At 40.8% G+C, this 22,723-nt stretch overlaps 1 protein-coding gene across 7 annotated transcripts in view; it reads right to left on the reverse strand.

Annotated features, from left to right (window-relative positions):
- Positions 1–2,140: 2,140 nt before the first annotated feature.
- Positions 2,141–22,723, reverse strand: part of LOC124115044 (multiple epidermal growth factor-like domains protein 10) — a 76,545-nt gene continuing 55,962 nt past the window's right edge. For 2 of the 7 annotated variants that reach the window (XM_046475851.2, XM_046475849.2), the window contains exons 14-22: positions 22,309–22,417; positions 21,594–21,737; positions 18,282–18,413; positions 15,519–15,647; positions 13,753–13,881; positions 13,032–13,121; positions 11,044–11,337; positions 9,972–10,259; positions 2,141–2,884 (exon numbers count right to left, since the gene is read on the reverse strand). In XM_046475851.2, the coding sequence (XP_046331807.2) occupies positions 2,730–2,884; positions 9,972–10,259; positions 11,044–11,337; positions 13,032–13,121; positions 13,753–13,881; positions 15,519–15,647; positions 18,282–18,413; positions 21,594–21,737; positions 22,309–22,417 (1,470 nt within the window). In that variant the 3' untranslated portion in view covers positions 2,141–2,729. Of the gene's footprint in view, positions 2,885–7,770; positions 7,796–8,851; positions 8,888–9,971; positions 10,260–11,043; positions 11,338–13,031; positions 13,122–13,752; positions 13,882–15,518; positions 15,648–18,281; positions 18,414–21,593; positions 21,738–22,308; positions 22,418–22,723 lie in introns of all 7 variants that reach the window. The other 5 variants (XM_046475856.2, XM_046475854.2, XM_046475852.2 and 2 more) reach the window with 5 other exon arrangements.

Here is a 22,723-nt window from a genome sequence, read left to right on the forward strand (position 1 = left end):
TACGTTTTCTATCCCTCAATTGGTTGACTATGGGCTTGATAACATTTTAATTGGTATAACAAAACAAACAAATAACAAATAAACACTTGCTTTTCGGAACAACATTATTGATTGATTGAGTATGATTTTAGGCCGCTTTTAGCACTAGCAATATTACGGCGGGGACACCAGAAATGGTCTTCACACATTGTACCCCTGTCAGGAATCAGACCCGGGCCTTCGGCGTGACGAGCGAACACTTTAACAACTTGGCTACCCAACCGCTCCAAAAATAACGTTAACAAATGTGAAAAAACAAACGATATCAAAAGCCACATTTTTAGCTATTACATAAATAATCTAAACGTTAATCGAACCCGGGTCTTCGGCGTGACGAGCGAACACTTTAACCACTGTGCTACCCAACCGCCCCAAAAATAACGTTAACAAATGTGAAAAAACAAACGATATCAAAAGCCACATTTTTAGCTATTACATAAATAATCTAAACGTTAATCGAACCCGGGTCTTCGGCGTGACGAGCGAACACTTTAACCACTTTGCTACCCAACCGCCCCAAAAATAACGTTAACAAATGTGAAAAAACAAACGATATCAAAAGCCACTTTTAGCTATTACATAAAAAATCTAAACGTTAATCTGTGAATTGCAATGTTGCCTGCTTCGTGTATGTCCTCCATCACAACCTGTGTTATGTATCTCCCCAACAACTTCCTTGTGTGTGATGTAGGAGTTCTATAGTGGCAAGAATGCATATATGTGACCACCGGCTCAGCTTTATAAAGGCTTCCAATATCCAATATGAAATGTTACATCTCGTTGTCAGGTTAGTGAGAAACAAGAAAAAAGGCCATTCGTCACCACTCGCCCCTTTACGTAACCTGCAAGAAGACTCGTCCCCCTATCGATGAATGTTATGTGCGAAAATACGACAAACCAATCAGAGTGCGCGCATGATTTCAAGTTCTTCATCAGAGAATCCCTCAGAAATAAGTTTTGAAATACGTCTTGCATCTAAAAAAACACCCAAGACACAGTTACATGTGTTCAATCATACTGTATAATTCCGCATGTCCCGATGTGCTTTAAATTGCATCTGAAATATAATATATATGAGGAAATATATGTTAACCATTAGGCAACGAGTTGCCAATTGTTTTAGGTATGCCCGTTTGCGCTAAGACGGAACCCGATCACAAAAATGGCCATGAGAGGGGCACTAGTCGCTATTCGGCTTGTCCCGGACTAACACGAGTTGGTCACGAATGGAAAAAAAGGCTACAACAAATTAATTAATCAAGATAGCCGCTTCCTTTAAACTACAATAAATCAACAAACATACAGCTACTCCCAAAGAAACTGCTAATGATTGAACCTCGATTATGTGTATTTTGAAAGAGCATTGCCTACAATATGGTGGTACATTAAAGATTGCCTACATCCGCAGTATGAGAAATTGAATGTTGAAAATGACACTGAGTGCACACTGATCCATTGAACACTTTAATAATAATGTAGCTTTTCGGGGATGCTAATTTGTTATGTGCAAATATAGCGCAATAAAAATGGCATTATATTTCTTGTTTTTTTTAATCAGTGATGACATGTTTTGACATGAACATGTTGTTAGTTATAAAATATGAAACCTTCCATCTCAATTTTCTTTTTGTGACAAAGCAAACTTTTGTTTGTCTGTCTGTCTGTTTGTTTGTTTGTTGTTTAACGCCGCACTCGGCAATATTCCAGCTATATATATATATAATCGAGTCTGGACCAGACACTCTAGAGATTGATATCATGAGCATAGATCTCAGTAATTGGGATACGATGACATGCATCAACCAAGTCAGCAAGCCTGACCACCCGATCCCGTTTCTCGCCTCTTACGACAAGCATAGTCGCCTCTTACGGCAAGTATGGGTTGCTGAAGACCTATTCCACCCCGGATCTCTTAAAGCATAACTTGTGACCTTTAGAAGCATATTAGAAATAATATCAATAATGACAAAGATATGACTATATAATTAATGTACAAACAAATGGTTAATACACAGACAATATGGATAACTTTCATCCAAGTCTTTGTGACGTTGTGAGTAGTAAAGACGAATGATTATATCAAGATCGCAAGAACCCAGTATACCGACAATACAGTTGTTTTATTGAAAGACATAATCTCCTCTCTGAAATTACTATGTACATGATACACACACTGACAATATAGGAAGCCGGTCATTTACGTCTATTCACAAACAGTCGCACACATACATATATTTAATAATTTATGTACATTATGTAATGTAATGTCTCTTTGGGTGAACAATACATTTAAAATGCAAACATGTTCATCCAGTTCAGTTTCTATAATAGTGAATAATTATAATTAATTTGACACTTATAAAAAGGTAATATTTACTTAGCTTACAAAGAAACAGTTCAGCGTTTTTCAATTAAGTTTTCAATTTATTGATTTGTTTGTTTTTAAACGCACACTCGGTGGTGAATATTTCAAAGGTTATGTTAATGGTAGGACTGTTATATTGTATGTGAAGGTGTAAGTATGTAGGTAAACCAGTCGTAACGCTGACATCACTTTGTGAAACATTTCCCATTTCAAAACCATAAATATACCCAAATAATCAAAACAGTTATGTCATAAATATAAACCTATTTCAATAGATGAACAAATCGCGGAAGTGGGTATGTGAAGGTGTGTATGGCTGTGAATATTATGCATGGGAGCTGTTTTCGAATTCATTCACCGCAATCTGATGCTCTGCGTTGACCAAGTTTTGATAATGGGGGTTTTCACTGTCGCTACCATCTTGGTCCAGATGGCCGAAGAGATTGGCGTCGTGGTGGGTCGTAGTGGTCGAAAGCTTCGCTGAAATTGACAATATAACATCAGTCGGCTTGTCAAGATTGAAAGAAATATGAAGGACACTCCACGTACAAGAAACGGAAAGTCCTATCTGCTTAATAAAATGTTCATAAATTCACAGAGTTTGTATTGTGTTTGTGACTGTAACATATAACACACATCGCAATTACTGATAAATTTAATTTAATGCTTTCAATTAGTCTTTGGAGAATCACCGAGCATCCGTCAATATCTACATGTACTTTACGTATCAATGGCTACACTATTTCCTAAATATTTATATATATTTATATATGTACATTTATTTAAACTTTATACAAAGTTTAAAAGTATTTAATATAAAAGTTTAAAAGATATATAAAGGTTAAATTTATGTACAGATATAAATGTCTAAAAAGTTCTACAAATGTTAATTGTACATACATACATAAAAGTTAGCCATGTCAAATTTGATAAGACAAAAACAAACTAACTACTAACTGAGACTAGTTAAGGAAACAATAACTGAAAGCAAATTACAAATGATAAAATACCTTCTAGCTATTATGAGCACATAAAACAAACATAATGGTGTTATAATTAAGCGTATTATCAACATCAGTGGTGCTGTTGTAAATGTGTTAATTAGACCCATAAAATGCAAAGCTAAACCCTGCAACACAAAGCTTAAAAGTGTGTAATTTAAAAATAAATAAACCGAACATGCATGCTTTGTGACAGACAGAATAACAGTACAGGGAAATATCAGATTAACGCAAATTAAGCTTTTAGCAATATTCCAGCAATATCCCTTCGGGGAACACCAGAAATGGGCTTCACACATTGTACTCATGTCGGGAATTGAACCCGGGTCTTCGGCGTGACGAGCGAACGCTTTAGCCACTAGGCTACCCGACCGCACCTGACACAATGGAGTGAGGAGTGTTCTTTGTCGTTTTGAGAAAGAAATCCACCATTATAGGGGACAACTTCACAAAGAATAAGCTTCGCACATTGTGTCCAAGTGGTGCTTCGCAAACGGGGCGTCGAACGCGGTTTTGCGACGTGATGATCGAACGTTGTAGTGTTACCCAACGCCCAAGCACAACCAAGACTTAATCAAAGTCTTACAAATATGTTGAACAAATAAAGACTAAAGTTTTGTGATGAAAACTAAGCACACAATTTCATACAAATATCCAAACAAAATATTCATGATCCCTAACTCTTCTTTTCAGTATATATAACGTATGATATAATTTTCTTCCGATTTCACACATTTAAATAATATTCACATGACAAAAATTATTCGGATACGATTTGATTACATTTAAATCCAAACGTTTTATAAAGTTTTTCTTCAATCACTAGATATATGAATTGTTTGATAAGTATTACTTAGAAGATGACAGATGACAAAGCAGACACAACTTATAGATAACAACATCTTTAATTAATGTTAAGACGACATTTCGGTATAGAGGTTCCTTCACCTACTTAATACATAGCGTATCTCACCCTCGTGTCTTTTGATATCAAATATATCAACACGAGTTGATAAAAGTGGAAAAACTCTGAGGCTTACCGAGGAGTTTTTCCACTTTTATCAACGAGTGTTGATATATTTGATATCAAAAGACACGAGGGTGAGATTTTATTTATCATCCAACATCATTCTTCCAACTTTTTCAGTTTGTAAACAGTAATACGCAGTGTCTTAAGTGTAGCAGAGCCATTAGTGATGTCATTTGATTGTGACGTCACGTAATCAATGACGTCACAATGGTCTGCAAAGCATTGTGATGCGATTTCTTTGCAGCGATATCTACAATGTAGATATCGCTTGATCTTCCCCAAGTTTGTTTGTTTGTTGTTTAACGCCGCACTCAACAATATTCCAGCTATATGACGGCGGTCTGTAATATAATCGAGTCTGGACCAGACAATCCAGTGATCGACATCATGAGCATCGATCCACGCAATTGGGATCGATGACATGTATCAACCAAGTCAGCGAGCCTGACCACCCGATCCCGTTAGTCGTCTTTTACGACAAGCATAGTCGCCTTTTACGGCAAGCATGGGTTGCTGAAGACCGGTTCTAGCCCGGATCTTCACGGGTCAAACGATATCTCCTGTGGGAGCCAGTTAGGGATGATTAATGTATATTCTGTACCATGTTCATCATTCAGTCTTGATTGACAACGGCATAAGGATCTATACCGAAACGTCACCTTTACAGTAAAATTAAAGAAGTTGTTTTCAATAAATTGTGACTACTTTGTCACTAAATATTTCTCAAGCCAAACGGTGACAAGAACAGCTATTTACAGAAAACAAGGATATTAAGAAAATGTCATATTTATATTTGTACAAACGGCAAAAGCTACACGGACGAAATGCTACATTACGATATCAAGCGCAACCGACTGAAACGTGAAAGTGAATCGTGAACAGAACCCAACAATGCGCTATCAGTCATTATATGAGCGCTTCACTCACTTCTGTGCAACGTAAAACAAGAACGATCATGCACAAAATTGTCACCTTCAGTCGTTCCCTCGACAAATACAAGAGGCTTATTGCATTGAGAATGTAAGATAGTATCATCAGCCGAAAGACGACCTAGAATAAGAGAACACGCCCTAAAATCCCCCGCTTGTCAGATTTTGGACATCGCAACATTCACGAAATTCGGTTATTTCACGTAGTGTGTGTGATTCATGAAAGAGAGTGTATGTTGTCTTACGACGCTTTGAATTATATTTCGTGGCGTATATAAAACAAAAACACTGTAAATATCACTGTAAAACATAAAGATTGGGCCACGCAAACCAGAGAATAATGTACAATAATTATTTGTGAACAGACAGACATTGGTAACCTAGATTAGTGGTACCATTTTGTTACTAGTGTGTTACCAGTATGTTACCAGTATATCAGACACGCTGTATCAACATTGAACTTTATTAGTAAAACATTGAAAAGCGCAACACTTGTTCACAGAACTGGAACCAATAATACACACAATTACAAAACCCAAACAAAGATCGGTATAATATACGACGAACGATGTATGCCTCATGATACTATTCCCTTGATCTCAGTACACGTGTGAACGATGTATGCCTTATGATACATATTCCCTTGATCTCAGTACACGAGTGAACGATGTATGCCTTATGATACATATTCCCTTGATCTTAGTACACGTGTGAACGATGTATGCCTTATGATATGTATTCCCTTGATCTTAGTACACGAGTGAACGATGTATGCCTTATGATACATATTACCTTGATCTCAGTACACGAGTGAACGATGTATGCCTTATGATATATATTCCCTTGATCTCAGTACACGTGTGAACGATGTATGCCTTATGATACATATTCCCTTGATCTTAGTACACGTGTGAACGATGTATGCCTTATGATATATATTCCCTTGATCTTAGTACACGAGTGAACGATGTATGCCTTATGATACATATTCCCTTGATCTTTGTACACGTGTGAACGATGTATGCCTTATGATACATATTCCCTTGATCTTAGTACACGTGTGAACGATGTATGCCTTATGATATATATTCCCTTGATCTTAGTACACGAGTGAACGATGTATGCCTTATGATACATATTCCCTTGATCTCAGTACACGAGTGAACGATGTATGCCTTATGATATATATTCCCTTGATCTTAGTACACGTGTGAACGATGTATGACTTATGATACATATTCCTTTGATCTCAGTACACGAGTGAACGATGTATGCCTTATGATATATATTCCATTGATCTCAGTACACGTGTGAACGATGTATGCCTTATGATACATATTCCCTTGATCTCAGTACACGAGTGAACGATGTATGCCTTATGATATATATTCCCTTGATCTCAGTACACGAGTGAACGATGTGTGCCTTATGATACATATTCCCTTGATCTTAGTACACGTGTGAACGATGTATACCTTATGATATATATTCCCTTGATCTTAGTACACGAGTGAACGATGTATGCCTTATGATATATATTCCCTTGATCTTAGTACACGTGTGAACGATGTATGCCTTATGATATATATTCCCTTGATCTCAGTACACGAGTGAACGATGTATGCCTTATGATACATATTCCCTTGATCTTAGTACACGTGTGAACGATGTATGCCTTATGATATATATTCCCTTGATCTTAGTACACGTGTGAACGATGTATGCCTTATGATACATATTCCCTTGATCTCAGTACACGAGTGAACGATGTATGCCTTATGATATATATTCCCTTGATCTCAGTACACGAGTGAACGATGTATGCCTTATGATACATATTCCCTTGATCTCAGTACACGAGTGAACGATGTATGCCTTATGATACATATTCCCTTGATCTCAGTACACGAGTGAACGATGTATGCCTTATGATATATATTCCCTTGATCTTAGTACACGAGTGAACGATGTATGCCTTATGATATATATTCCCTTGATCTTAGTACACGAGTGAACGATGTATGCCTTATGATACATATTCCCTTGATCTCAGTACACGAGTGAACGATGTATGCCTTATGATATATATTCCCTTGATCTTAGTACACGAGTGAACGATGTATGCCTTATGATACATATTCCCTTGATCTCAGTACACGAGTGAACGATGTATGCCTTATGATATATATTCCCTTGATCTTAGTACACGTGTGAACGATGTATGCCTTATGATACATATTCCCTTGATCTCAGTACACGAGTGAACGATGTATGCCTTATGATATATATTCCCTTGATCTCAGTACACGTGTGTCAAGCGACTATCCTCTTGAACACCAGTATGTTAGTATAGATGATATTAAGAGATGAGACCGACGCCCATGCAAAAGAATACTATCCATCTACCTGTAAAATCCGGGCATACAGATTTCTACAAAACAGTGCTCAGGTAAATAAATAGCAAAAATAGTCTACCTTGGACAGAACTAAGAGTGCTTTAATTTGATTCGCACCTGCTAGTAACTAAGTAAGTTTGCTTTAGTGAGTGAGTTTTTACGCCGCTTTCAGCAATATTCCAGCAACATCACGGCGGGGACACCAGAATAGGGCTTCACACAATTTACCCATATGGGGAATCGACCCCGGTCTATGGCGTAACGAGCTAACGCGTAAACCACTTGGCTACCCCATCGCTCTTGAATTGGTTTTAACACTGTTTCAATCGAAGTCATATAAAGGGGAATCCAGTGCATTTGAAATGAACTTGGAAATTACCCAAGGAAGTAATTCGACGTTATTTACCGTTATTGCAATAGTAGTACCTCCCCGACTCGGCTATTAAGACTCACCCGTGGATAAAACTTTCACACAGAAAAACAAAGTTTTTAACACATTCTTGCGTTTTACCTGTGTCAGTTAGCGATTCATATATCATGTGACAAACTGTGCTTTACCATGACCCATCAGTGTTAATAATGTGGATATTTGAAAACTGAGTGCGAAGATCGATAAGCTGAGTTTAACGCCGCCTTTAACAGTATTCCAGTTATATCAAGGCGTGTTAGATTCATGTGTGAGAAAAGACGGAGGTGATGCAGGTCCCCGACGTTTACCACTTTGGTGAAACTCACAACACGCGTATGGTGCTGACAAACATAATCGGGGCGAAACAGGATCCGGACCCACGATCATAGGTTTCTGGCACGCACAAGGGACGCAACTCTGCACAATGAATTTCGTCGCCTTTAGCGACTGAATCACCCGTGCCATCTAAAACCAACACGTGTGAGATAAAAGTTCTGCTTGTTTATTTTGTTTATTTAAGCATCAGTGTTTAATAGAATTTATAAAGATGAGTTTTAGTGTGTAGAGAATCAACAGTACAGATGCAGATCTAGTGTTTAATAGGTGCAGTAGTTATTGATTGAAAAGAAATTATTAAAATTAAAAAAAGTTATTAAAAGTCGCTTAAGTGTTCTTCACATACTTATTCTTACTTCTCAAAGCCTGAATTCGCTTCCAGCTGTGGTATCAAAAATTATTTTATAAAAAAATGTGTTTTCAAATACAGCGAAACCCTGTCGCCCCAACGAATACTCCATGGATCTTGAACGTAAAAACATACATATTTGCGGAGGAACCTTACACAGGACCCACTTTTCGTGAATTCCGATATAATATATTGATTTATTTATTTAATTTGGGAGTATTAACTGGTGCAGGGTTTCACTGTATGAATAAAATAAATATAAATTGAATCATATGACGTCATCGGTATCGTATTTCCACCTGTACATTCTCAGAGACAAATGTCACAGTTCAATTGCGACAAAATTCTATCATAAGTTGGCTTCCTAAAATAAAACATTCCTCAAAGTGAGTACATTTTTCTAAGATGATATTAAGGTATGTATCTTTCGATTTCTGCAAAAAGAAAAAAATACATTTAATCGTAGTTCATCTCATCGATGCTATCTCATTAAAATCAGATATTTTACTCCGATACGATAACTCGATCATGAAGATCTGACAACCCCCCCATGGAATGTCGCGTCTGGCAGACTTTCTAATCAGCCAACCAGCTTCTAAATTCTCGGTACGATTGAGAAAAGTGTTCTGTATCTCGAAAACAAAATTAAACGACCAGTTCTGAATTTATAAGATAAAGGGCTCGCTATGATATTGCTTTGGATATTGTATACGCCCTGTCTTTCTGACCGCCTTAACTTATTCATCCAACAGAGATTACCATCGATGGAAAATTTGTGTCATTGCCCTGTGTCAATTTTCCTGTGAAAATCCAAATGTCGGAGAGGGGTGGTGTAGAGATGCCGATTCGTTTAAGAAAGTTGACTCCCGATTGGCTAATTAAACCCATTCACTTTTTTATTTACTTGTGCGGTCAAAGTTCAGTGTTCACCTGACGCGACTGCTACGGAGAGGTTGTTGAATCTTCACGCAAAGTTTTATTGTATCGGGGTAAAGATCTTATCAAAATCTTAATATCCCTGAAGACTATTTATTATTATTACACATTAAAAAATACAAATTAAAGGTGTCCAAAACAGCTCAAAACACAACATAACAACATAAAGCTGAAAACATACCTGCGACCTCTGCGTTTGATAACTTTATCCGGTCAATGGAATCTGTATCCGAGTCGTAGTCTTCAGCAACCGGAAGTTTAGGAGTTGTCGGCCCATTGAGGTTGACAGATTTGACCGCTAGGTCATTGGAGGCGCTGGCACCAGCCCCGAGGTTGTTGATCCGAGTGGGTATTCGGGGCTGTGGTTGGATGTTTGGCGGGATGTTAGGTTGGATGTTTGAGTGACCGTGCATGGCCGATGGCGTGGAAAAGGTATCTGCGTACATCGGGTTATCAATGCCTACCACCGCTGTAAAAGATTGACCCGTGAAGATCCGAGTTAGAATTGGTCTTCTGCAACCCAGGCTTGTCGTAAGAGGCGACTAAAGGGATAGGGTGGTCAGACTCGCCTGCTTGATGCATGTCATCGTATCCCAATTGCGTGGATTGATGCTCATTATATCAATCAGTGGATTGTCTGGTCCAGACTCGATTACATACAGCTGGAATATTGGTGAGTGCGGCGTTAAACAACGAACAATCAAACAAACAAACTGTAAAAGATAGTCAGTGCGATGAGTGAGTGACTGTTGTTTTGAGCCGCACTCACCATTATTCAAGCTTCGTAGCGGCGGCCTGTAAATAATCGAGTCTGGGGCAGACAAACAATTAATTGGTTTCATCAGCTAAGTCCCAGTCCGTAGGGATATGGTGACAAGCTGTCAAGCCTGACATTCCGATCTACTTGAGTCGACTTTTACGACAATCAAGTTTTAGCACCCAACCGGGTCTCAAGAAGACTCGAACTCGGGCCTTCGGCTTGACGAGCGAACGCTTTAACCACATTGCTACATAGCCACACCTGTCTAAATAATATATTTAACTGTTTTTTAACCATTATGATCACGCTTTTCTTCTGAGCCAGGAATCCATTGGTCATTCTGAACATGCATTTTGTCAGTCATAGGTCAGTATGTAAAATCATAGAGATATTGTACATCCACCATTACATGGATTCGGGAAGTAAAATCAATGAGCCCTGATTCGATTATTAACAAATTCAAGTGATTTTCCAGTAAATAGTATTAACTTACGTCCGCCATTGACAGCTGGCCCGTTGTCGTAAATGGCCGTCATTGTGTCTCTCTTGAGTTTTCGCATCCTCCTCATGAAGAAGAGGACCAGCACAATGACCACAATGACCAGACCGATAGCCACAGCGATGATAGCCAACACAAGGGGGTTCATGCCACCGTTCTCTGTAGGCGTTGATGTCGACGGTACGGGGGCCTGAACGTTGCTCTGGCCGTCGCCGTTTTTCTTGACGTCATTGTTGTTGTTGTTGTTGTTGTTGTTGTTGTTATTGAGAGGAGCCTCCACAGGCCCCGCTGAAAATATATCTTAAAGGTATCATTACTCAGAAAAACATATCCTCACTAAATTCATTACTTCACTAAACCTTTCCTGAACTGATACTATGCAAATACGGTATCCTGCGAAAAAGTACCCATTTTGAGTTACGTCATAATGGGCTCACACTTGAAGTTAAAAAGTTCAGATCAAAACTTTACTCTACTTAAGAACACATCGGGAAGGAGCAAACTTCATAAATAAATGTGTAACACCACAAGCGTCTGAATATTAATAAAAGGTGCAAAATTAATCTAAACAAAGGGAGATAACTATGAATTCGTGGCATATTGCGATAAATTCATTGTGTTCAATCATTCAATTGAAATTGTTAAGTATGACGTCATCACGTCATTGATTCTTTAACAAGCGTGAGGAGTATTGTGCAATATGGTCCATAGTAGGTGACTAGTATCATGAGCATCCATAAACGCAATTGGGATACGATGACCTGACCACCCAATACCGTTGGTCGCCTCTTACGAAAAGCATAGTCGCCGTTTACGGCAAAGATGGGTTGCTGAAGACCTGTTCTTACCCGGATCTGGGCTACATGTATCTGGAGATGCACAAAGCACCGTCAATAATTCGGCGAAAAACGCGAGCATCGTTATGATGGGGACTGAAGTCAAGCTTAAATGCACAGTGAATTGCAGGGCGTTGTTCCGGCAAACCCATACCAGTCTGGGCGATTCTAACCCAAAGACAAAACGTATAACACAGAATGGTTTCCTATCCCCTTTGTTGTTTGTGGGCGAGTGAGTGAGTTGGATTTAACGCTGCTTTGAACAGTATTCCAGTTACATCGCGGTGTGTCAGCTAGCTATGGAAGGACAGCCCGAAGTGATGCAGGTCTCGGACGTTTACCACTTCGGTGAAACCCACGAGCACGGGTATGGTGCTGACAAACCTAGAAACATAATTGGGTCGAACCGGGATTCGAACCCACAATCATAGGTTTCTGGCGTGCCCAAGTGACGCAACTCTGCACAGCGAATCGCGGCGCCTTAAACGACTGGGCCACCCGTGCCCACCGCAAATAGTACTGGCCTATTCCAAAGAGTTTTCCATGACGCCCCCTACATATTTTTGGACGTACCATGGATGGACCTTTTGTGTCAAAACCACAAACATGGCGAAGACGGTAATAAAATGATCGAACCAGTCCATCATGTCGCTTAAGATATTGTGTTTGTGCCCAAGCTGGGCATCCATTGACAATGTCTTGGAAGGTCTCACTAAATCATTACATAATCTACATTTCATATTTACATTTTGATGCAAAAAATCTCAAATTGGCTGTTTCTAGTGGGAATTGTCCTGTGCAGCAAACAGAAAGCACTGACATTGAGATTATGTCCTTCATCCTTGGCTTGTTTAAGAAAACTGTGGAATGCCTTGTTTTCATAATGTTTGTTTTGTTTGTTTGTTGTTTAACGCTGCACTCAGCAATATGCCTGCAAAATGGCGGCGGTCTGTAAATGGTATGGTGCTGACAAACCTGGAAACATAATCGGAGTGAACCGGGATTCGAACCCACAATCAGAGGTTTCTGGCGTGCCCAAAGGACACAACTCTGCACAGCGAACTGCAGCGCCTTAGACGACTGGGCCACCCGTGCCTCCCTGTTCCTTGTGAATCAGACAATGAAACTGTGGATTGGTTCACTCACCTAAACATCCTTTGAACCTATCACAGATTTGCCCCGCATCACAGAAGCAGTGGTTGCGACAGTTTCGCCCAAAGTAACCGTCCGTACATGCTGAAATAGTCAAATCAAAACAGATTCATTTCTGTACAATACAACCCTATACAATCAATATCTATAAAAAGCGTGGACCGCCTCCGTGGTCTAGTGGTAGAGCATCCGCCCGGAGAGCAGAAGGTCCGGGGTTAGATCTCCGGCCGCGTCATACCAAAGGACGTTGAAAGATGGTACTTGTTGTTACCCTGTCTGGCGCTCGGCATTAAGGGGCTTAAACAAGGACTGGTCGGCTCGGAGGTGTTTTTTTTCAAATTAAACTGCGGCATGGTATCTCAGTGGGCTAGCACCATAAAACGGGATCAGTCCGGACTAGCACAAGCAGCCACACACACACACACCCACGTGCATGCACATCGCTATATAAGTGCAATAATCTTGGACGCGACGTTAAACCCAATTCACCTCACCTCACAATATAACCCTATACAATATGTAGCCAAACGTGATGCAGGATGGTCCAATTACTTTCAAATTTTACATTTTACAGGACAATTATTTCATACAGAAAGAAATGGCGTAAATAAAAGATTGTCCAAAATGTTCAAAAGCCGATCCGATTTCTGTGGGCTATGCAAATGTTCAATAATGAATCTTTTATTGACAGAATATTTTTTAAATGGTCCCTCACCTTGTCCACAGTCCCTGCCGGTGAACCCAGCCGTACACTCGCACATCCCATCAGTTGCCCGACAATGAGCCCCGTTCAAACAATTACACTTGAAGGCACAGTTGTCGCCATATTGTCCCGCAGTGCATCCTGAAGCAAAGAAGTCGCGATTTGGGCGTGGTATTTTCTGATCGTTTACAAAGTTCATCAACAATGTGTTTGTTTGTTTGTCAATTTGTTGTTTAACGCCGCACTCAGCAATATTCCAGCTGTATGACGGCGGTCTGTATATAATCTAGTCTGGACCAATCAATCCAGTGATTGACATCATGAGCATCGATCCACGCAAATAGGATCGATGACATGCATCAACCAAGTCAGCGAGGCCTGACCACCCGATCCCGTTAGTCGCCTTTTACGACAAGCATAGTCGCCTTTTACGACAAGCATAGTCGCCTTTTACGACAAGCATAGTCACCTTTTGCGGCAAGCATGGGTTGCTGAAGATCTATTCTATCCCGGATCTTCACGGGTCGATAGTATACAATGTGTCAGATTGGAATAGACACTCCAGCGATTGACATCAAAGCAAATCATCGATCAAAGCAAAGGATTCCATCTGGTTTTGTGTTCTTTAACGCAGCAATATTCCAGCTAGTTTTATAGCTAGTCTGGACCACACAATCCTGTGATTGACATCATGAGCATTGATCCACGCATTTGGGATATGATGACATGCATTAACTAAGTTAGCGAACCTGACCACCCGATCCCGTTAGCCGCCTCTTATGCTACTATTCCACACTGACCACGAATACCACGAATTGATAAATTTTAGGATTCGCAGTTGAATCGTAATCAGTTGGTGAAATTCTTAACTGATTCGCATATATTCGTAGTTAGTTCTTACAATTCTTGAGCTATCGGAAATTCGTGGCAAAAGTTTTGGCCACGAACTCCCGATTCAAAAATATCGTAGTTAATTCGTAACAAATTCGTAATGCGTTCTTAGGCATCGTAACTGAATCGTCATCGATTCGTAGGCAATCGTAGGTATTCTTAACTCATTCGAGGATTCGTGAATTCGTGCCTTTACGACGAATCGGCTACGAATCTGTCACGAATCCCACGAATACACGCCGAAGCAGGTACGAAGCTCACGATCCAATCACGAATCAGCTACGATTGCCGGCAAATTGGGTATATAAGGAAATTAACATTGATTTCAGGTCATTAGCTGCTTCTAGCTATCAGCAGCTGGTGTTGATACTCCAGTTCCAGGGCCAATAATGCAGCTGCTCTACGTTGGACGTCCATTTTGAAGCTGATGCCCAAGCATGGGTGGGGGCCTTTTTGTAGCTATCTTGAGGGAAAAACCCCAAAATTGTCACGAATTCATGTTTATTCGTACCTGATTAGTACATGCATTCGGCGTATTCTTAACTGATTCGTAACTGATTCCTAACTTTCGTGCAGTATTCGTAATAGCTTCTTGTAAATCTTAGTGAATTCTTGACAATATTCATGCGAATCCAGCCGAATGCCACGAATATTCGTAACTCTATCGGACCTGTATCGTAACTAGATGTTAGAGCGTCACGAATTGAACCAGAATAGTTACTAAATTCCACGAAACCTAAAAATTAACCAATCGTGGCGATTCGTGGGATTCGTGCTCTGTGTGGAATAGTAGCATAACGACAAGCATGAGTTGCTGAAGACCTATTCTAACCCGGAATCGTCACGGGAGGGTTTCGTCAGGTTGCTTGGTGTTGACATATACTTACTATCTTCACACGTTGTGCCGTTGTAGCCGGGGTAACAGTCGCAGGTGCCGCTCACGTGGCTGCACGTGCCAAAGCGACACGGTTGACAGCGCCCCCTGCATTTTTCCCCGTATGTTCCGACCGGACACACTGCAAGTAACACAGCATGATATGATTGAATTCAAGAGTTCTGGTGTAATAGTGAGTGAGTATGGTTTTACGCCGCTTTTAGCAATATTCAAGCAATATCACGGCGGGGGACACCAGAAATGGGCTTCACACATGTCGGGAATCGAACCCGGGTCTTCGGCGCGACGAGCGAACGCTTTAACCACGAGGCTACCCGATCGCCCCTCTGGTATAATAAGAATGAAAGACGGATTCGAATTGCCACCTAATTTAAATGAAGGTTTTCTAAGTTTGGTTGACTGGTTGGTTGGTTGGTTGGTTGGTTGGTTGTTTAACGCCGCACTCAGCAATATTCCAGCCATATGACGGCGGTCTGTAAATAATCGAGTCTGGACCAGACAATCCAGTGATTTACATCATGAGCATCGATCAAAGCAAATGGGATACGATGACATGCATCAACCAAGTCACCGAGCCAGACAACCTGATCCCGTTTCCACCCGTTCCCGTTTGTCGCCTCTTACGACAAGCATAGTGGCATTTTACACAAGCATAGCTATAGGGTGCTGAAGACCTATTCTACCCCGGATCGTCACGGGTTGAATAAATGTCACAGAACACAAGGGACTTTCCACTTTGCAGCCAAAGAGGCAATTTGAATCCTGATGTTCGTATGAATGAATGAATGTTTATGAATGTTTATTCTCGTAAATCACGGCAGTGATACAGAGATGTAATTGGATACAGGAATTAGATACAATAGGAGAAAACATGTCAGTGGAACATTTCCATACATGATCTTATATAACTTGCCAGTTCGCGGGGGGTGCGATCGGCAATCAGTCATACAAAAAATTAATGTAGTATTTTTCCAGTCTCTTCCTCAAAACCTTTCCTCTAATACGTATGTTAATTTTCATCAAACGAAAAGGATTCGAGATATACAAAAACTGAACCAATCTGAAACTGGCCTTGGTGAATTTAAACCATTAAACAATTATATATTTCAGAGTAATATAAACCTATGGCAGATATAAAACTGGTGAGTTTAAACATAATTCTACTCGGTTTCAAATTAAAATAAGAGGTATCTATCTACATCAAATTTCAAAATTTTGATTTATCTTCTCAATCAAACTGTATTAAACTGTATTTTGCCAAGCTAGGCCGATAACCTAAATGTTATTACAATGGTATAAAAAAACTTAACAAATATTATTATAAAGTGAACCCCAAACCGATCTTAAACTGATCAAGTGTGACCACAATCCTCAAACTAAATACCTACCTGAATCTATGTCGATCTCAGACTGACCAAGAGTGATCTTGAAGAGGAGAAACTGAACACACACACTCACAACCACTGTCCTCATGTTGACAATATAAATAAACAACACTTTTTTTAACATTAGTACGTTACAAAGTGCAAGTCAGGAGGGCGGGGCGTTGGTTGCTAGGCAACACGTGAGACTCCCTGTGCGTCCAGAGATGACGCAGCTCTGCTGGACGTCACACAAAGCGGTTAGGAACGCTCCGGGTGGCGGACCACTGGTGTGCGTATGTGGTTAGATCAGAGAGGTACATGTATATAAAGCACTTCCGTCTTGAAGCTGCAGCCGAAACCGCACGTCATCGATTCATTTCGCGTTTTCCAGCTCCAGCTAGAACGTGATGTTTCGAGTGAGTGAAAATGGTTTTACGCCGCTTTCAGCAATATTCCAGCAATATCACGGCGGGGGACACCAGAAATCGGCTTCACACATTGTACCCATGTCGGGAATCGAACCCGGGTCTTCGGCGTAACGAGCGAACGCTTTAACCACTAGGCTACCCGACCGCCCCTGATATGTGTCGAAAATGAACGAAATATGATCATGGGTAAGAATTCAATCCACAGCCTGGAAAGGTTTAAGTTTACCTTTTGGCCGAACAGCTGTATAACGGAATTTATTTGAACGCGTTAGTCAGTTTGAATTCATGCCAATTTGAACGCTGTGTGGCAGCCTGATGTCCGTCATATTGTTGACCGCCTCCGTGGTCTAGTGGTAGAGCGACGGCTCGGAGAGCGGAAGGTCGGGGTTCGATCCCCTGGCCGCGTCATAACAAAAGACGTTGAAATATGGTACTTGTTGTTACCCTGGCTGGCGCTCGGGATTAAGGGGCTAAAACAAGGACTGGTTAGCTCGGAGTCAGTATACTGTGTCTGAGTGGGGTACTCATGTTAAACTGCGGCATGGTATGTCAGTGGGCTAGAACTATAAAAACGGCATTAGTCCGGACTAGTACAAGCACACACACACAAACACACACAAAAACACACACACACACACACACACACACACACACACACACACACACACACACACACAGTGAGAGAATGCACTTTTTTTAGCTATACCAAGGCGATTTACATCAATAATCGAATCTAGATATGGCTTACAAGTGTTGGGGCACGTGACACAGCCAGTCCGGTAACACGTTATAACCATGTGATACACACAAGTCGACCTTTCTGACAAACATGGGTACTGGCGATCTGTTCTGACAGATTACCTTCCGGGTATTAACGTTAAATTCATCATCATCATCATCATCATCATCGTCGTCGTCGTCGTCGTCGTCGTAGTCGTCATCCTCATCCTCATCGTTACTCACCTTCTTCGCAGAGGTAGCCCCTGTAACCAGGGTCGCACGGACATTGTCCAGTAACTGGGTCACACGCTTGATTGGTCACCGAGCAGCTGCATTGGGACACACAGTTGGGTCCATAGGTTCCCCTTGGACACACTGAACGGAACAACATGTCACAGGTATGAGTTATATACAAGATATATCTGATTGAACAGAAGAAGGCATAGTGCAGGTATATAACAGTGAAAGGAAAAACATGTCACAGATATGAGTTATATACAAGATATATCTGATTGAACAGAAGAAGGCATAGTGCAGGTATATAACAGTGAAAGGAAAAACATGTCACAGATATGAGTTATATACAAGATATATCTGATTGAACAGAAGAAGGCATAGTGCAGGTATATAACAGTGAAAGGAAAAACATGTCACAGATATGAGTTATATACAAGATATATCTGATTGAACAGAAGAAGGCATAGTGCAGGTATATAACAGTGAAAGGAAAAACATGTCACAGATATGAGTTATATACAAGATATATCTGATTGAACAGAAGAAGGCATAGTGCAGGTATATAACAGTGAAAGGAAAAACATGTCACAGATATGAGTTATATACAAGATATATCTGATTGAACAGAAGAAGGCATAGTGCAGGTATATAACAGTGAAAGGAAAAACATGTCACAGATATGAGTTATATACAAGATATATCTGATTGAACAGAAGAAGGCATAGTGCAGGTATATAACAGTGAAAGGAAAAACATGTCACAGATATGAGTTATATACAAGATATATCTGATTGAACAGAAGAAGGCATGGTGCAGGTATATAACAGTGAAAGGAAAAACATGTCACAGATATGAGTTATATACAAGATATATCTGATTGAACAGAAGAAGGCATGGTGCAGGTATATAACAGTGAAAGGAAAAACATGTCACAGATATGAGTTATATACAAGATATATCTGATTGAACAGAAGAAGGCATAGTGCAGGTATATAACAGTGAAAGGAAAAACATGTCACAGATATGAGTTATATACAAGATATATCTGATTGAACAGAAGAAGGCATAGTGCAGGTATATAACAGTGAAAGGAAAAACATGTCACAGATATGAGTTATATACAAGATATATCTGATTGAACAGAAGAAGGCATAGTGCAGGTATATAACAGTGAAAGGAAAAACATGTCACAGATATGAGTTATATACAAGATATATCTGATTGAACAGGTGAGGTGAAATTGGGTTAACGTCGCGTCCAAGATTATTGCACTTATATAGCGACGTGCATGCACGTTTATGTGTGTGTGTGGCTGCTTGTACTAGTCCGGACTGATGCCGATTTATAGTGCTAGCTCACTGAGATACCATGCCGCAGTTTAACATGAATACCCCACTCAGACACAGTATACTGACTCCGAGCCGACCAGTCCTTGTTTTAGCCCCTTAATGCCGAGCGCCAGACAGGGTAACAACAAGTACAATCTTTTAACGTCTTTTTGTATGACGCGGCCCGGGATCGAACCCTGGACCTTCCGCTCTCCGGGTGGACGCTCTACCACAAGACCACGGAGGCGGTCTCTGATTGAACAGAAGAAGGCATAGTGCTGGTATATAATAGTGACAAGAATAACATGTTTATCACACCTTCATGTCAGAATAGCGAGATCTGATTGGTTCCCGTGGTCTTGATAAAATACCATGTTCCCCGCCTTGGAGGGAAATAGATTTCTCAACGCGAGATAAAAACCCTTATACCCCGCCACGAATTAAGACAGACTGCACGTGGATTTCTGAGAGGGAGAATAAACCAAGACGCACGCAACATAGCACAAAGTCCACCTCAGCTCAATCGAACAGTTGTTTCCTATCAATTTTGAATTTGTATTAATTTTTTATTGTAATATTTAAACATGTCAGTAAGATAAACACGTTGTTGCAGGATCACTCGAGGTACATGGGGTTGTATGCGTCCCGCGTTAGGTTTTATATCCATCGCTTCCGGCTACGGCTACGGCTCCGCCGACATTTTATGTCGAAGCATAATAAATATCAAATCGCGGATAAACATCATCTTCCACACCAGTTCGGTTTATTTGATTTTATGGTATTTAAAAATACGACACGAGAAATCTGAAACGTTCTGTGGCTTCAGAAGAGAATGACCCTCTGAAGATCCGGGGAAGAACTGATTGTCATGTCTCGATTCCTCACAGACCGCCGTCATGTAGCTGGAGTATTGCTGGGTGTGGCGTTAAATAAACATCATAATAGTGATATTGACATAGGTGAGGTGAGGTGAAGTGGTTTTTAACGTCGCGTCAAAGATTATTGCACTTATATAGTGACGTGCATGCGTGTGTGTGGCTGCTTGTACTAGTCCGGACTGATGCCGATTTATAGTGCTAGCACACTGAGATACCATGCCGCAGTTTAACATGAATACCCCACTCAGACACAGTATACTGACTCCGAGCCGATCAGTCCTTGTTTTAGCCCCTTAATACCGACCGCCAGACAGGGTAACAACAAGTACCATCTTTCAACGTCCTTTGGTATGACGCGGCCGGGGATCGAACCCCGGACCTCCCGCTCTCCGGGCGGACGCTCTACCATTAGACCACGGAGGCGGTCGATATTGGCATAGGAACGAGATGTCATCCTTACGTGGTTGCAACAAACAGTATGAATTAACACAGTGAAAGTATCAGAATTCAGCATCTCCCAAAGGCAAGGGAGTTAACTGACTAAAATTCCAGTTTCCACCCTTGCCGAAATAAGTGGGAAATTCTGGTCTCGATCGTAGCGCCACCAGTGGCTATTAAGAGTTATGGCCCTCCAATGTCCCTCCTACTGACCAATCAGATTACACCTCTTATATCATCTGCTTCAAATAAAATGGCGGCGGATCTATGTTGTCATAAAACGGATCTTACTTCGCGGAGTGCATCAAAACACGTGAACACCTTGATCAAAAACATTAAAAGATTTAGAAAATATCTGTTGACAACGAGTTGGCGGTACACGTGCTTTGCAAATCCTGCAATCGACCAGTTTACGAACCGGATGTAGATTTTGTTACGCGATTTTCATTGGACAATGCACAGAATCTTGTTAGTCCAGCCAAAATATAACTCCATCATTCCGGCCATTTCGGCAAGTGTGAAAACTTGACTTTCATAGTTAGTTAACGCTGTTCCCTCGGGAAGATGTAATTCAGTAAATGTCACAATACCGATAGCTATTATATGATCTGAATCATTTTCAATAAATATAACTAAGTTATATTTCCAGACAGCTAAAAACTATCTGGACTTACCGTCTGAGCACGTTGTCCCCGTTTTTCCCGCTGGGCAATCGCAGTCGCCATTAGCCTTGCACGTGCCTCCGTTGACACACTGGCATGTCTGGGTGCAGCCTGATCCCCATCTGTTCACTGGACACCGTGTGTCGCACCTGACCCCTGGTCAGTCAGAAATAACATGAGTGAGTGAGTTAATATTTTAGATCTCATTGGCAATAATACAGCCGTATCGCGATGAGAACAAGTTAGTTATTGTTAAATACCTGTCTACAAAGGAAGGAGAAATAACATTTTGTCAATAAGAACTGGGGACACAGGTGGCCCAGTCGTCTAAGGCGCCGCAATTCGCTGTGCAGAGTTGCGTCCCTTCGGCACGCCAGAAACCTATGATTGTGGATTCGAATCCCGGTTCGCCCGAATTATGTTTCTAGGTCTGTCAGCATCATATCTAACCGCAGCCGTAAACAACTCAATTCGGCCTTTCCTCATATAACTGGATTACTATTAAAAGCGGCGTTTGGGATCGATGCCATGCATCAACCAAGTCAGCGAGCCTGACCACCCGATTCCGTTAGTCGCCTATTTCGACAATAGTCGCCTTTTACGGCAAGCATGGGTTGCTACGACCTATTCTAATCTTCACGGGTCACTTAATCAAGTAATGAAAAGGGTTTATGCTGCTGTGAATAGTATATCGGTTGCGTAGCCTCGTGTGAAGGCCTCCTCTTACCTCTCCACCCATCCTTGCAGTTGCAGGAACCAGTGATTGGGTCACAAGACGCCGTATGTGAAGAGCTACAGGCACACGACTGGCGGCAGCTGAATCCAAATGTACCCTCCTGTAAACATAGCAATCATCATAAACATGCGATAACCGTTAATCAGAAATTAAACATAGTCATCGATCGTTTATTCCAAACGCTGCCTAATCCCAAACCGAGATCTATAGTCTGGCTCACGTCTTTGTTTCTACACGTCACAAATGGTTGTTATAAACGTTAGAAAGAAGAAAAACGAGAATTCCAGTGTGACGTGTGGGTCAGGTGCTACGTTAGATCTTCCAGTCTTTGTGTATCGCTTGATGGATTCCTTTAATATCTACAGTCACGGTTATCAGGAACGTGATACTTTGACAGTAAGGTCGC

Source organism: Haliotis rufescens, unplaced genomic scaffold (assembly GCF_023055435.1).
Source record: "Haliotis rufescens isolate VD_foot unplaced genomic scaffold, xgHalRufe1.0.p SCAF_33, whole genome shotgun sequence".
NCBI lineage: Eukaryota > Metazoa > Mollusca > Gastropoda > Lepetellida > Haliotidae > Haliotis > Haliotis rufescens.